Source organism: Halichoeres trimaculatus, unplaced genomic scaffold (genome assembly GCF_033239565.1).
Source record: "Halichoeres trimaculatus isolate MK-OKI-2021-1 unplaced genomic scaffold, fHalTri1.1 fHalTri1_scaffold_1, whole genome shotgun sequence".
NCBI classification, from domain to species: domain Eukaryota; kingdom Metazoa; phylum Chordata; class Actinopteri; order Labriformes; family Labridae; genus Halichoeres; species Halichoeres trimaculatus.
In genome coordinates, this window is record NW_027437179.1 from 26,274,562 (window position 1) to 26,288,256 (window position 13,695).

At 39.9% G+C, this 13,695-nt stretch overlaps 1 protein-coding gene across 3 annotated transcripts in view; it reads right to left on the bottom strand.

Moving 5' to 3' along the window:
- Nucleotides 1-13,695, bottom strand: part of bsnb (bassoon (presynaptic cytomatrix protein) b) — a 78,472-nt gene that overhangs the window by 57,414 nt on the left and 7,363 nt on the right. For all 3 annotated transcript variants that reach the window (XM_074677681.1, XM_074677515.1, XM_074677598.1), the window contains exon 2: nucleotides 12,906-13,296. In XM_074677681.1, coding sequence (XP_074533782.1) covers nucleotides 12,906-13,296 — 391 coding nt within the window. The remainder of the gene's footprint in view (nucleotides 1-12,905; nucleotides 13,297-13,695) is intronic.

A 13,695-nucleotide genomic window follows, 5' to 3' on the forward strand; every position in this document is an offset into this window, starting at 1 on the left:
AATGGAAAGTGGGGATAAAGTGAGATGTGCATAATAATGTTTTAAGAATGAAATAAGTTTGTTCTACACAGTGTGTGATGCTCAGAGGGAGGAGTTGTAAAGTTAAATGGGCAAGTGGGAATGACTTCCTGTGGTGTTCTGTAGTGCATCTTAAAGGGGCAGTTGGGTCGAGCACTAAATGTGTATAAATATGTAATTTGTCCATAAGTGCAGTCAATAATACCCTATTTGATTTTGGTGCACAACACCAACTCAGTTCCAAACAGTCTGCTCAAGTAGCTGCTCTGACAGTAATAACCGACGGTTAGCAAGACATGAAAACAGAAGTGTTTGCCTGAAGTTTTGTGTCACTAGTTGCTGGCTGCATTGGAAGCCCAAAAGCATTAGTCAGTGCTCTCAGAGGCATGTTGCTGTCTGTCAATAGCTGAAGGGTTCTGTGGTTGATATTGAGATTGACACAGATAAGGAAGTGTCCACAATATAAATGCAATGATAGAGAAGGTAATTCTGCAGAATCCTCACAGAAAGGAATTGTATTTTTAGGCTTTAAAATGTCCCTCTGGTTTACAGCTCAAAATATCCATATTTTTCTCACACTGGTGTTTTAGAAAACACTTGTTTCAGCCTCTGTCTAAAACACTTCATCTTAGTTGCTGTCTCTTTAAAGTGATACTCCGTGATGGAACAAGTTGGGTCCTATCACAAGGTTTAGGGCAGAAATTATCCCTACAGCAGTGTTTTTGTGCAGCAGAAGCCCAGGGCGCTTGCACCAAAGACCCCCTCCCTGCTCCTCTGCCGCTTTCCTCTGCACTCAGACGGGGCCAATTTTTACTTGACCAAAAACACAAATAAACAGGCTCCCACCGAAAAAGTCTGATATCGGTCTGCGTTCACACTTTATTTAGAGAATTGTCAGCGCGTTACTTTCACACAAAAACACAGCTAAATAAGGCTCTAGTTCTCATCGTGTCTCTTTGTCCTGGCAGACTAGGGATGTATACCGTGGACCGGTACTTTAATGGACCGGTCCGTAACTGGGTCGGTACACGAATACCGTTAAGAGTCCGGAAAAACGGTACTTATGTCGGTCCTTGAACGCCTCTTCAACTGTTACTACCGCCGTCAACAGGTAATGACACAGCTGGCTCAAGCATGTCTGTGAGGGCTGAGCGCTCGAAGGTTTGGGCTCACTTTAGTGAAGTAAATGAAAACTCGTCGCGATGCAATCCTTGTCAGAGAGAAGTTGCGTCCAAGGGGGGAATACAAGCAACATCAGCAAAACACTTGGAGCGCGCGCATAGTATAAAGCTAAAGGAGTGCGGGCTGTTTGATTGCTATAGCAACACGAGTAAAGACTGCAGCACCGTGGCGGCGGCACCCGGTTTTGTTTCTGCTATGTCAAGTCACGGTAAGTTTTCCGTCTGGTTTGTAGTCATCATTTCGATTTTAGCACCACTGATATATTACGTTAATCCTGCAGGCAGCATAAACCAGACATCAGAAACCACAGCTCTGCTAACATCGCAGACGACCCCGTTCACAATCGCCAGGCAAAAGAAGATGACAGCAGAAAAAGTGCAGGAATGCCACAGAGTCGTCACAAAGTTTATTGTGAAGGATCTCCAACCATTTGCTACTGTTGAATCCAAGTGGTTTAGGTAAATAGTTAATAGTAAGTCCACTTGAAGTAAGTGTAAGATAGACACACTTCCCTTACTGACACAGTTGTCTTTCACCTTCCTCTGCGTCCAGGCCTCTTCAACGCCATCTGAACGAATGTTCTCAACCACTGAAGACACACTCTGTCCAGAGAGGTCTCGGCTGCTGCCAGAGAAAGTTAATATGTTGCTGTTCCTTAAAAATAACTGTTAGGGCCACATAAGGCAGGAGCAGTGCCTCCTCTACACTGTTTGACATATGAGTCTGTCTGTACATGCAGTCTGTTGGGTGGCATAAGGAGTTTTTGCCATCTTCTTAGCTTTCTTTTTGCCTCTGAGAAGCATTTGTAATGCATTATTGAAGGTTTATTATTACCTTGTGGTAATAAAAAAAAGGTTGAATCTCTTAAAATCTTGTTTATTGTTTACACAGAGTTGCATGTTGTAGTATCAATAAGAGTATCGATAAGTATCGATACCGATAAGGAGTATCGGTTTCTGTATCAGTATCGATAAAATCATAACGATATACATCCCTATGGCAGACTACCTGCGTTTGTTTATATCTGGCACGCTGCACGCGGACTGATACACTAAGTGGTGAACGCCTCGTAGCCAGCTGTGGCTCTGCAGGGGAGGTAGCACCGTTTTACGATGAGAACTAGAGCCTTATTTAGCGGTGTTTTTGTGTGAAAGTAACGCGCTGAAAATTCTCTAAATAAAGCATGAATGCAGACCGTTATCAGATTTTTCCGGTGGGAGTCCGTTTGTTTGTGTTTTTGGTCAAGTAAAATATGGCCCCGTCTGAGTACATAGGAAACCGGCAGACAAGCAGGGAGGGGGTGTTTGGTGCGAGCGCTCTGGGCTTCTGCTGCACAAAAACACTGCTGTAGGGGTAATTTCTGCCCTAAACCTTGTGATAGGACCCAACTTGTTCCATCCCGGGGTATCACTTTAAGGCTCTCTATTTCACAAAGCCCCTTCACTCTGATTAGCCAACCCTCCAGAGGCCTGTCAGGGACAGAGCTATGGGCAGACCTTGGTGTTTGAGACCCGCCCCTCTGTTGTATAACCAACCAGTATGGAGAACCTTATGTGATGACCTCATCATTGCATCAAGTCTTGTGAAGATCTCATGCTATTTTTTAGAACAGACCATTTGGAGTAGTTTATTACAACATATGAATATGCAGTGGTTTGAAAATTTGCAAATATTCAGTATGAACATCCAGAATTTTTACTTTGTATCCTTGTTCAAAATGTGGGTAAATCTACACACACTGTGTACCATGATGTAAGCTATATAATCCTACAGTATTAGACGAGGTACCTTTGCATACATCTCACAGCTGCACAAATTTTCCCTCTTTTTCTTCTCCGGTTTATATTTGTTTACAGGTCTGAAACAGGCACTCCTTCTCAGAGACAGAATCAAACTTTCACCAAACAAGATTGTCGACAAAGAAAGCCGCTCAGTCTCGGAGATCACAATGCGGTATTGCCATGCGGTGCGTACAGCAGCTGAGCTCTGCAGTTTGGGAATCAGGATGCTCGAGATGCAGGGGTTTATCAATTCCTTGCAAATTGGGCCACAAGACATTGAAATTCATCCCAATGCCTCTCTTTTCTTCTTCCCTCTCTCCCCTTCGCTGTCAAACTGTCTCTCTCTGCCTCTGCTCAGCACACACCAGTCAGTCAGTCTTACAAACAGCTCTGTGAGTATTATCTGGATAACTTGTGACTGTTTCACTCCTAAAAACACTGAAAAGGGTAAAGAAAGAGTTTTGGGGGGAGCCATGGTTGAATTTCTTTCGTTGTTGTTTGTTGAATATACTCCTCACCAGGTGTGCTGCTGTTCAGTCTGACACAGCGGGGAGCCAGAGTGTAACTAAGGTTTCTGGAAAGTAGTGCAGAGAGGACGTACACAATTTATCTTGAGACGCAGGAAATTAACGCAAAGCATTCAACATCTGCGTAGTGTGATGTAAAAAGTTACAGAAATACATCTGCTAAACATATAATGCTGTTTTTGTTAAGCACCTTAATTTTTGGTTGAGATGTTGTTGACTCTCCTCAGTGTTTGGTTGGTTGTCAGCTGTTCTTTGTGCTTATGCTTCGAAATAGTGTTTGGCTTTTAAGTGTGGCGATGGATGGCAAACGAAGAGTGATATAATAATGCACACCACCACAATAATGCACATTACCATTACCATGAATCAATTCATAACTTCTAAAAGAGTGCATTTAAAGATACTTTTCAAGTGTTTTGCATCTGCATAAAACCATTGTGGTTCTCCTCTTTTAAATGGGAAAAACTTTGTTTAGTCTAATGAGTCATGTCTTTAATAAGCAAAGATTTGACAAATTATCTTGACAAAACATCAATTGAAATGTCAAATTGTTTGTCAAATTCAAAAAATGTGGAGAGTTACAAAGGATGTTACCAGAAAATGAGCACTTTTTAATGCAGACATTGACTTTGAAACTTTTAACGTGTACTAACTGCAAAAACTTATTGGTAGCTTAAGATAGTCACAAAAAGTTATCTGGAGCCTATCCCAGGTGACACTAGGTGAGAGGTGGGGTACACCCTGGACAGGGCGCCAATAAGAAGAGAATCAGCTATTTACACACACACACTACCATCCACAGGCAATTTAGAGTTATCCCTATACCCTGACTAGAAGATTAGAATAGTTATCACCAATATTACATATGAACTAATTGCGTAGCCAAAGTAATGTTCCTCTCTGTAACATGACTGTACCCTGCCCTATTGAAAAATTGAAAAACACACCAAGTTGCATCATCTAGATTTAAACAGACTGACGAGATGTGAACATCCCTACTTTCCATGCTGCAGATAGCCCTGCAGACTTCCCTGTGTTAGGACTTTAAATGAAGTGAGCTTCCGTGTTATAATTAAGCCAGTGTCCCAGATTTAGTCTCTGGTTTCTCACTGCAAAATATTTTGGAATATGCAAAATTCAGTATGTAGTGTCTCAGCTGAATTCTTGACCCACTTCAGGCTGTTTGTCCACTTGAAGCACCAGTGTGTAAGTACAGCCTGAACAAAAAACACTGATATTTTCTTGATGATAGATGCAAAACCTGAACATTACCAAAATGTTACTCTGCCAGACTGACATGATAGGATTTGCTCTCAAATTTCAACAAGTGCAAATAAAATGAACAATCCTGCGTGATCTATCTCTATTATATATTGATCCTTTACTTCTCATTTCATGACTATGTGGTGGTTTCAAAGCTCACAATGTTTAAATATTTTTCAAAGGTAGGGGTGCAAAATATGTCAGTTTATGTATTAATTCACAAGCCCAAACACCCTGACACAGTGGAGGTATGCAATCCACCACTGACGAAACATAAAGCAGCAGCAGTCACAGCTTACATTGGTACCACAGAGAGCAGAAGTGCCGATTCAACTGTAGCGAGCTGACCAGAGACAACTTGAGTTACAGCAACTGATGATGAAATCGCCACCATTTTCTGAGAAAGAAGACAATGACTTTCATTTCCATTAAGCACATGTACAGTCTGATTGACAACGTCTGTGGCCTAAGTTTTATCCCCAACTGATGTTATTCCTGCGTGTAGGCTTAGTTTGATAGACTGGCAAATGTTTGAAGACTTGTGTTAAAAAAAAAAAAGTATCATTTTTATTATCATGGAGTTCTCTTTAAAAAAATAAAATAAAAACTGTGCACTGTATCATAGTTATCTTGTAACTTGTGTCTACTGCTAAGTCAGCAAATGACCCACACAGGCAGGCTGGCATTACTGTACTCTGTTTTTGGCACTTGACAGGAGATAAAAAGTTAAAATCTGACTCTTTTGGTCCTCTGAGATAATTAAACCAAGCAAATTGCTGCAAAATCTTTCATGCCTAACAGTTAGTGTCTTCATACAGTTATCAACTGATTTTTTGTCTCTTTTCATTTTCACCATCTTTTAGCTACCACATATTTAGGAAAAGAAAAAGACAGCTTTGGCTGTATCAGGGTCACACTTTCAGTAACATGAGCCCAGAGAAACTGACATCTCTTCACAACTGTCGCCTCAAAGATGAGGTGAAGAACCATATTTGCAAGTTTGAAAATTTAAAGAGATGGTGAAATCTTGAGAAATCACACTGCTTCACCTCACCCATCCCCAAGTGATGTTAATGTAAGCAAAAGACGGTGAGTAAAGCACAAATAAAGCTCCAGCCAGTTTTAGTTAGAAGTTCATATAATAAGCTTACTGTCTTCCACTTTGCTGGACCAGGATGCCGTTGAATCTCTTGTGCCTTATAATGCAAAGTTAGAGAGGGATTAGAGATGTCTGATGCTAAATATTCGAATAAGTTTTAGAGGATTCGGAACCAGGCTCAAGCTCCCTTGAGGTATAATGGACTTACCCTTCCATGATATGACTACACTACTTCAGCCAATATCTATTTTTAATCCATGGATATAAAATTAAATCTGGTCACTTACTGAAACAGTTTGCATGTCACACAACAACCAAGAACCCACAGTTTAGAGGTAAGAAATGAACTTTATAAGGTGAAGTTAGAACAGTGCTGCACTGTCTCCACTCTCAACCTTCAAAGTAGCCTTAAAGCACACTTCGAGGGGGAAAAAACACTGTTTACTGTGAACAGCTTGTTCCCCCAGGTTCGGGGTTACTGTAGCAGCTGGAGAAAATCAATTTGAAGCCCTAGGATGAGAACATGGGCAACATTAAAGTCCTGACAACTGAAGACCCTCTGTCTCTAACTGAGACACTCAAAGGTACTAACACAGTCTGTATCCCACAGCTGTACATGTGCAGAGATTTCCCTGCAGGAGGTGGGAGATGAAACAGCAGATTGACTGACCAGCACCGTGACTCACACACGCTGCTAGTCACAGATAAAAACCCTCTTTTACAAAAACAGAGCTGGTGGAAAAGTATGCATGGGTTTCACATTGACTTCTAAATTTATTTTTTGAGGACAAGTTAAATGCAAGAATAACTTTTTGAACTCTTAAAAATGAAATGGTGTTATACAGTATGGGGGAATAATGTGTTAGCAAATTGTCACCTGAATATTTCCAGCTGACGACCCTTTTTTCATTTAGATCACACCACAGTGCTTCAAAAAGCCCCCACCATTACTATGGTTTTGTAATTTTACATTAAACTAAAATCCCATTACAGAGGCTCAAGAGGCACGACATGTTAACTAATAGTGGGTGTCACACGTAGACACACAATTAGACACACACACAGTGCACAGCTCCATCCTGGCAGCTCAAACAATTGCAGTGACATCGTCATGCCTCTGTTACTATTTTCAAAGCAAGATCAGCAGCAGAATAACCCAATATTACACCTTTTGTGACACACTATAACATATACAAAAATATGAACTGATGAAAAGCAGAATATATTGGTTCAAAAATTATTCTAACCTTGTATTAATCTGAAATAAATGCAAACTAAAAACAAAAACGTGACAGTTTTTGGAGAAAACAAATTTAACAGTTTTTTTTTTTCATGAAAAACAATACTCACTTAAAATTTGTTGCCAGCAACACCATTCCAAATAAGTCTGGGCAGAGACATCACTGAAAAAGTTTTTGAAGTGCTAAAAAACACCTCCAGGGTAATTTCCAAACTCATTAGGATTCATCTGCAACATGTTAGTGACATGACTGGGTGTAAAAGAGGTGTTCCCTACCAAGCTGAGTCCCTGAAAAGTAAAGGAAGGAAGAGGCTGATCACTCTAAAAGAGACTATGTGAGCAAATATTGTGCAATGTTAATATTTTTACAATGTTAGAATAATGTCCTTCAGTGTGAGATTGCAAAAAAAAAAAACATTCATGGAGAAATTCAGAGACTCTGGAGAAATCTCTGTTTAAAAGGACAACCCCAAACCAACATTGGATGAACAAGTTGCACTGCATGATAAACAGACATGACTCTGTAGTGGGAGTCACTGCATAGGCTCAAAATCACTTCCAAAAACTTGATCTATGAACGCAGAGCTTATATATGTATATATCATAGAGCCCAGTATATATGTACTGAGCTGAAGAGGAAAACTGTCTTGTTAATTGCGGAATAAAAATGTATCATTCTATCTGGAAATTATGGATTTTGCTCTCCCCATTACAAAGATGAACCCGTTTATGAATGTTTACAATGTGTAAGTGCTAATGACATAAACCGCTCACACATCTGGGAAATGCTGCAATCCAGACAGTGTCTAAGGAAATACCTTACATATTCAGACACATATCTGTCTTGATTGACATCAGAAACTCTTCTAAGTCTCCAAGTGTTATTTAAAGAAGAGGAGCTGTCAGATCCCAACCCTTTAAAACTTTTGGCTGGTCTTTTATTTGAAATGTTAAAAACATGTTTTTCACGACACATATTTTTTTATTTTCAGCCATGACTTTGTGTGTCTTACATAAAAGTGTTGTGTTTGAATGTTTTACAAACAACCAAGATCTATTTTTCTGAAATGTTACAAAGTGTCCAAACATTATTGTATAATTCAGCAAAAAAAGCTTTTAAACACAGGCAGTCATAAAATCCATTTGAACAAATGTTATTAATAAATGCTATTTTGTGCTTTGTGATAGAATACTCAAATACTGGTGGAAGTGTCTCTGCAAATAGATAGGTGCATTAATTAGAAATATTTGTGTGGCCCTCCTTGTAAGTTTAATAATTTAAGATAATAGACAATAATCTAATAATCGTCAAAGAACCTAATAAATCTAGTGCAACATTGTCAACTGTGGCCTCCCACCTGACGTATTTGATCAGAAAGGAGGAGAAACATTGAGTGCCTCTGCAGAATCTTTGTGTGGGAGCATTTGTTAAAACTGTAACTCAGCCTGTGGGATTGTTGTTGAAAAGACAAAGAAGCTGTTCCAAGACATTTTTCAAACAAAAGCATTAAAAAGTCATCATGTCATGACTAGTTCAGAGACTATTTCAAATCTCCAGAGTGTTTCAGCAACGCTGACACCTTTATTATGAAGTAAACCTAAATGCAAAAAGAAGCAATGCTCCTGAACTCTTCTGTAATGTATTTCTACACTTTGTATTTTGTTTTGCAGCACTTGGAGCTGTGATGTTAGTAGTACTGGTTACTAATATGGTTAATTTATGATGAGGCTTTTCTCTCCTCACTCCTGCTCTCACTCCTCCCTCTCTTTTCTCTCAGCTGTGGCTTCTCAGGACCGGGCCATCACTGCAGACAGAAGGAGGGTATGACTATAAATAGAAATTGGACCAATTATAAAGCAGATGTTCCCCTGTATGATGGTAGAAGAACACTGGCGGATGGGGGGTGTCTGTGGTACGTTCACAACCTCTCTTTACTCTCTCCCTTTGTTCTAGTCTTCCTCTCTGGGTTTGTCTTGACTGTCTGGTTTTCTCTCTGTCTGGCTTTCTTCTTTCCTTTTTTCATCAGAGACTTTCTAATTAAACCCTTTCTTAATTACTGTTTTATTAAAAACTAAGCTATATATTTCTGCCTGGCTGTGATCTTCACCATAAGAAGCTTGGGTGAATAATTTTTGCATGTTTTCCAGCAAACTTTGTCAGAATAAACCTCACTGACTGACAGCCCTGCAACAAGCTGTGTCCAAACACCTGTTTGTAGTTGTGTACATCTCTTTTAATGGCATTCAAATCACCAGATCTGAAGAACTGCTGTAATTCAAACTGGCTTGAATCAGCATTTTAGAGTTAGCTGAATAAGCATAACACAACATATCCAAATAAAGAACCGCCCGGGGTTATCAACATTTTAATCAGCACAGCTATCTCTTTGTAATTTGAGAGACAATCCTCTTCAGCATTAGATTTTTCAGATATTATCCCCATAATCTGGGACAGTTCAATCAATGCCTGTAAAATATTTGTATATTAAAATACAGCTCATACAAAGCAGGAGATAAGAGGGATAGCGTTTGGGTTTGTATCAAATGGCAATGTTAGAACTAAAAAAAGTGAGATATTGTTCCTATAGAAAACTCCACCATCTTTTTTTTTATTTTTTGATAAAACACAGGCTGTTAAAAAATATGATTTATATTTCCAAAGATGTCTCTGTTTAGCTACAAGTGCTAAAGACAAACCTTTTCAGTCAGCTTCTTCAGCAAGCCTGTCCTCACTGCAATCGTACTTCTAGTCATCGCCATCTTCAGCATTATCATCACCTTGCTTCCAACAACGTGGCCGTCATCAATTTAACCAAGAGAGTGATAAGGTTCTGTTTGATCTGCTGCATTAAGGCAAAAGCCCAATCCATGCTAAGTAGGTTAGGGGGGTAAATCTTCAGGTCTCCAGAGGCTGAGTGCTTTTCCTCTGTGTCCCTCTCTTCCTCCCTCTCCTCCCTGTCAACATCTGACAAGCTCACCAAGGCTGAGCTGAAAAATACCCATAACATCCACCTCCACAGTTCTCTTTACTGCCATGCTCTCCTTCACTCACTGCCACCATCTATTCTTCACTGTCGGTCTCCTCTTTGCTCCACGCATTCCTTTTCTAGTATTTCCATCTCCCACCACTTCCTGTAGAATCTCTCCTCTCAAACACACAAATATCCAGTCACGCAATAATACATTCACATGAAGGCAAGCAAAGTCCAAAAACAAACCATTTACTCCCTGAGTCCTTGTATTTTTTTTTTTCATCCTACAGTTGCGCTTATAGCCTGTAGGCCAGCTTAACTGACATTGCATCTTGGCTGCAGTTTTTGCAACATGACTCACTGAAGTTGATTTGAAACTTTGTGACAGATGACACAGCCACACTTGACTCACAGTAACAGTGAAGCATAGCTTAATTCAAATTAGGCAAGTGATTTATTTTTGGATGAAGGCAATAGGCTTTCTCAGCTACCTGTTACCACTGATGACTGTTTAGATGCATATGAATGAATGTGAAAGAGGGGGATACGTGTGGTGCAGTGGTCAGTGGTGGTGTTATTCAAGGCTTTGTTTGGGAGAGGCTCTGGGCATGATTCGGATGCTCACTAGGGCCTGTCAGAAAGGATGGATGCAGCTTTGTTCAACTGTTTTGTGCTTTTAGTTTGTAGCATTAGCAGAAAAAAACACAGCGCTTTCTCAAGATAAGGGCCCTAAGATTCATTACAGTTAACAGGAAGAGACCAATATTTCACTGGGAAGAAGAATGTGATAACCTGGTCTTTAAGGTTGAACTATCATGAGGTCAACAGAACACTGAACCCTTAACAAATCAAGATGAACAATGGCTACAATAAGATGCGCGCAGCTCTGAACCAGCATGAAACTGATTCATAACTTCAGTGCAGATGGTGCAATCCAGCCTGTGAGGCAGTCACAGCATCTCCAAAACAATACTCATCGCCAGCATTACTAACAAATGTCAACACAAATTAATTACCATTAATTCAAATACCTGAGTCAGCCACTTAAACAAAATTTAAAATTAGACCTCACTATGAGAGACTCCTCTCATTGTACTTCACAGTGTATATGTGTAGTCTGTACTTGACATTAACATTTTACCATCCCCAATATCATCACCAACCCTGCAAAACCATTTTGCAGTAATGATTTTGCCCATCAATTAAGGCCTAAAGACATACGCACACTTTTTTCTTTTAATTGAGATTCTGTATTCAGTCTGGCTGACTTTTTAACCATGTCCGTCATTGTTCTCTTTAGGTCTTATTTTTGTTTTTGATTTTTTAACTCATTGTGTAGGTCCTTTGTTGCTAGTATATCATTGCCTTTGTTCATGTTTCTTTCTTATGTGTACAAGCTGCTCCACGCTAATCACCCCATGAGGAATTGATAAAGTTGTCTGAATTTGAATCTGACAAGTTTAAATCCATGAGTAACTATTATACTATAACAGAGACTTAGGAGAATATGCATTTTAATTATAGAACAAATAATGGTTAGGCCCATCTGATAATTTCATAATGTAAGATAGTGGAAAAAAGGTGATATTTGCAGTATGTCTGCTTTCCCATTTCTGCTAGGTAATGCATACCTGATTACCTGTTAGCTATCCTCAGTCAGCAATTCATGACTTTTTACCCTAAACTAAGCTAGGAAGTAGCTGGAACTAATTCCATTCTGTCAATACTCACGTCATAATCAAAACGCTACTGTCTCAAAGAAATATCTACTGTAGACAGTCTTTTAGGATAAGTTAAACCTAGTAAATAATTGTTAACCTGCTAACTACCATTTGAAACAAGTAGCTTTAGCATTGAAACATTTCTTAGCTAATTTAACGATAGCAGCAAATTCTTTTTCAGCCAGGCACACATCAAACAACTTTAAACTAATACTCAAACCATGGGAAGTGAAACGCATAGGTTCAGTTAAGATCAGTTTCAATATGACACTCCTAAGTTCTTACACATACACTCACAGCTGCCCGCTCTGGGGCATCGCAGTTACAACAAACAAACAAAGAAAAGAATATGGGTAAATAATGCCACAAACTGGTCTTCTTTTTCAATTTTCAACCTGGTTCTAGGTTAAGGTTTTGTTAATGTTTGCTGCCGATAGCGGCTGGGCTATTGTTGTATTGATTCATACACTTGATGACAACTTGGACAAATAAACAGTTACAACTAGCACCAAATCAGGTCACACGCCCCACGATCACTAGGAGTGGCAAATTAGGCCCTGAATCTATCCTAAAACCAACTCGTGTGGCCAACCGTAGATGACATACTTCGTAAAACATGGTTTTATTTAAAATGTGCTCTGACCTTCCTCCAGGTTAGAACTATTCATTTTATTGTTAGTTGCTTGTTGATGATGAGTGGTCATGTAATTACTACAGTCAAAAACTTGACGTGTTAAACCTACAACCTTATAGTCTTACAAAAATTGTAAGACCATTTGAGTATGATGTCAGAGATAAGATTAATTCCTTCCCTGTGGCTCTGGGAAATTCTATAATACAGTACACCTGCATTTGTTCTGTTTCTTTTTAGTGTAATGCTCTAAGCCTCTCTTTCCTCTTCTCTTCTTTCTTTTTTTGTTTCAGTAGTGTTTGTTTTCCATGTGAATGCACCAGGGCAGATGATGACCTATTTGTAACTCCGCACAGGATGACTGCTAACCTTCCCTGCTATATTTATACACACACAGTTGCAGAAACATGTGCTTCTGATATGTGAAGTAAAGCACTTATATTATTGTTTGAGCTGAGCAGCGCTGCTTACCTCTGTGAGATGAGGATTGGGGTTGAAGCCACACTGGTTGCACACCATAGAGCGACACTGTGTGCAGGTGTTGATGTTGGGCTTGTCATCCCCCGTGGCCATCAGGTCAGTGGTTTTGCAAACGGGGCACAGTTTGCTGCTGGGCATGGGCGCAATTTGTGGCACAGAATAAGGGGAAGTGGGGACGCTGCCTCGGTCGGGGGACACAGAGGGGGACCTCCCAGTCCTGCTGCTCCCCAAATCCACCTGTAGACTCTTCCTGGCCACATGACCCTGGCCCTGCTCTCCCTGTGGTGCAGCATGCTGAGGGGTGTCATGAGAAGCCAATCTGTCCCCTGTACCATGACTGCTCGGGGCTCCTGCTTTAGGTGCTGGGTCTGATGGAGGTGCTCTGGTGGAAATCACAAAGAAAACATAGGATGGAACATTACTCTGGACTTAATACAAAAGCATTTGTTACAGTAGGTGACACACATATCTTATTCACTGTGTATGAAACAATCTCTGTGGCTCAGCAGGCTAAGTTAATCTGCCCTTCAAAATGCACTTACGCAACCAGAACACTGAACAACTTACGCACAGGAACACTTATAAAATATGTCTTATAAAATAACATAATTACTCACTTCACAATGACCTAAAACCACATTAGCAAGAAGAAGTAGCATAAAAAAAATGTATATCTGATGAGGTATTCTCTGTATGTATTGCTCATATAGATACCGTTAATATTCAACATTATTCCTCCAGGTTTGTCACTCAAATTAATCAGAGTAATAAATAAAATATT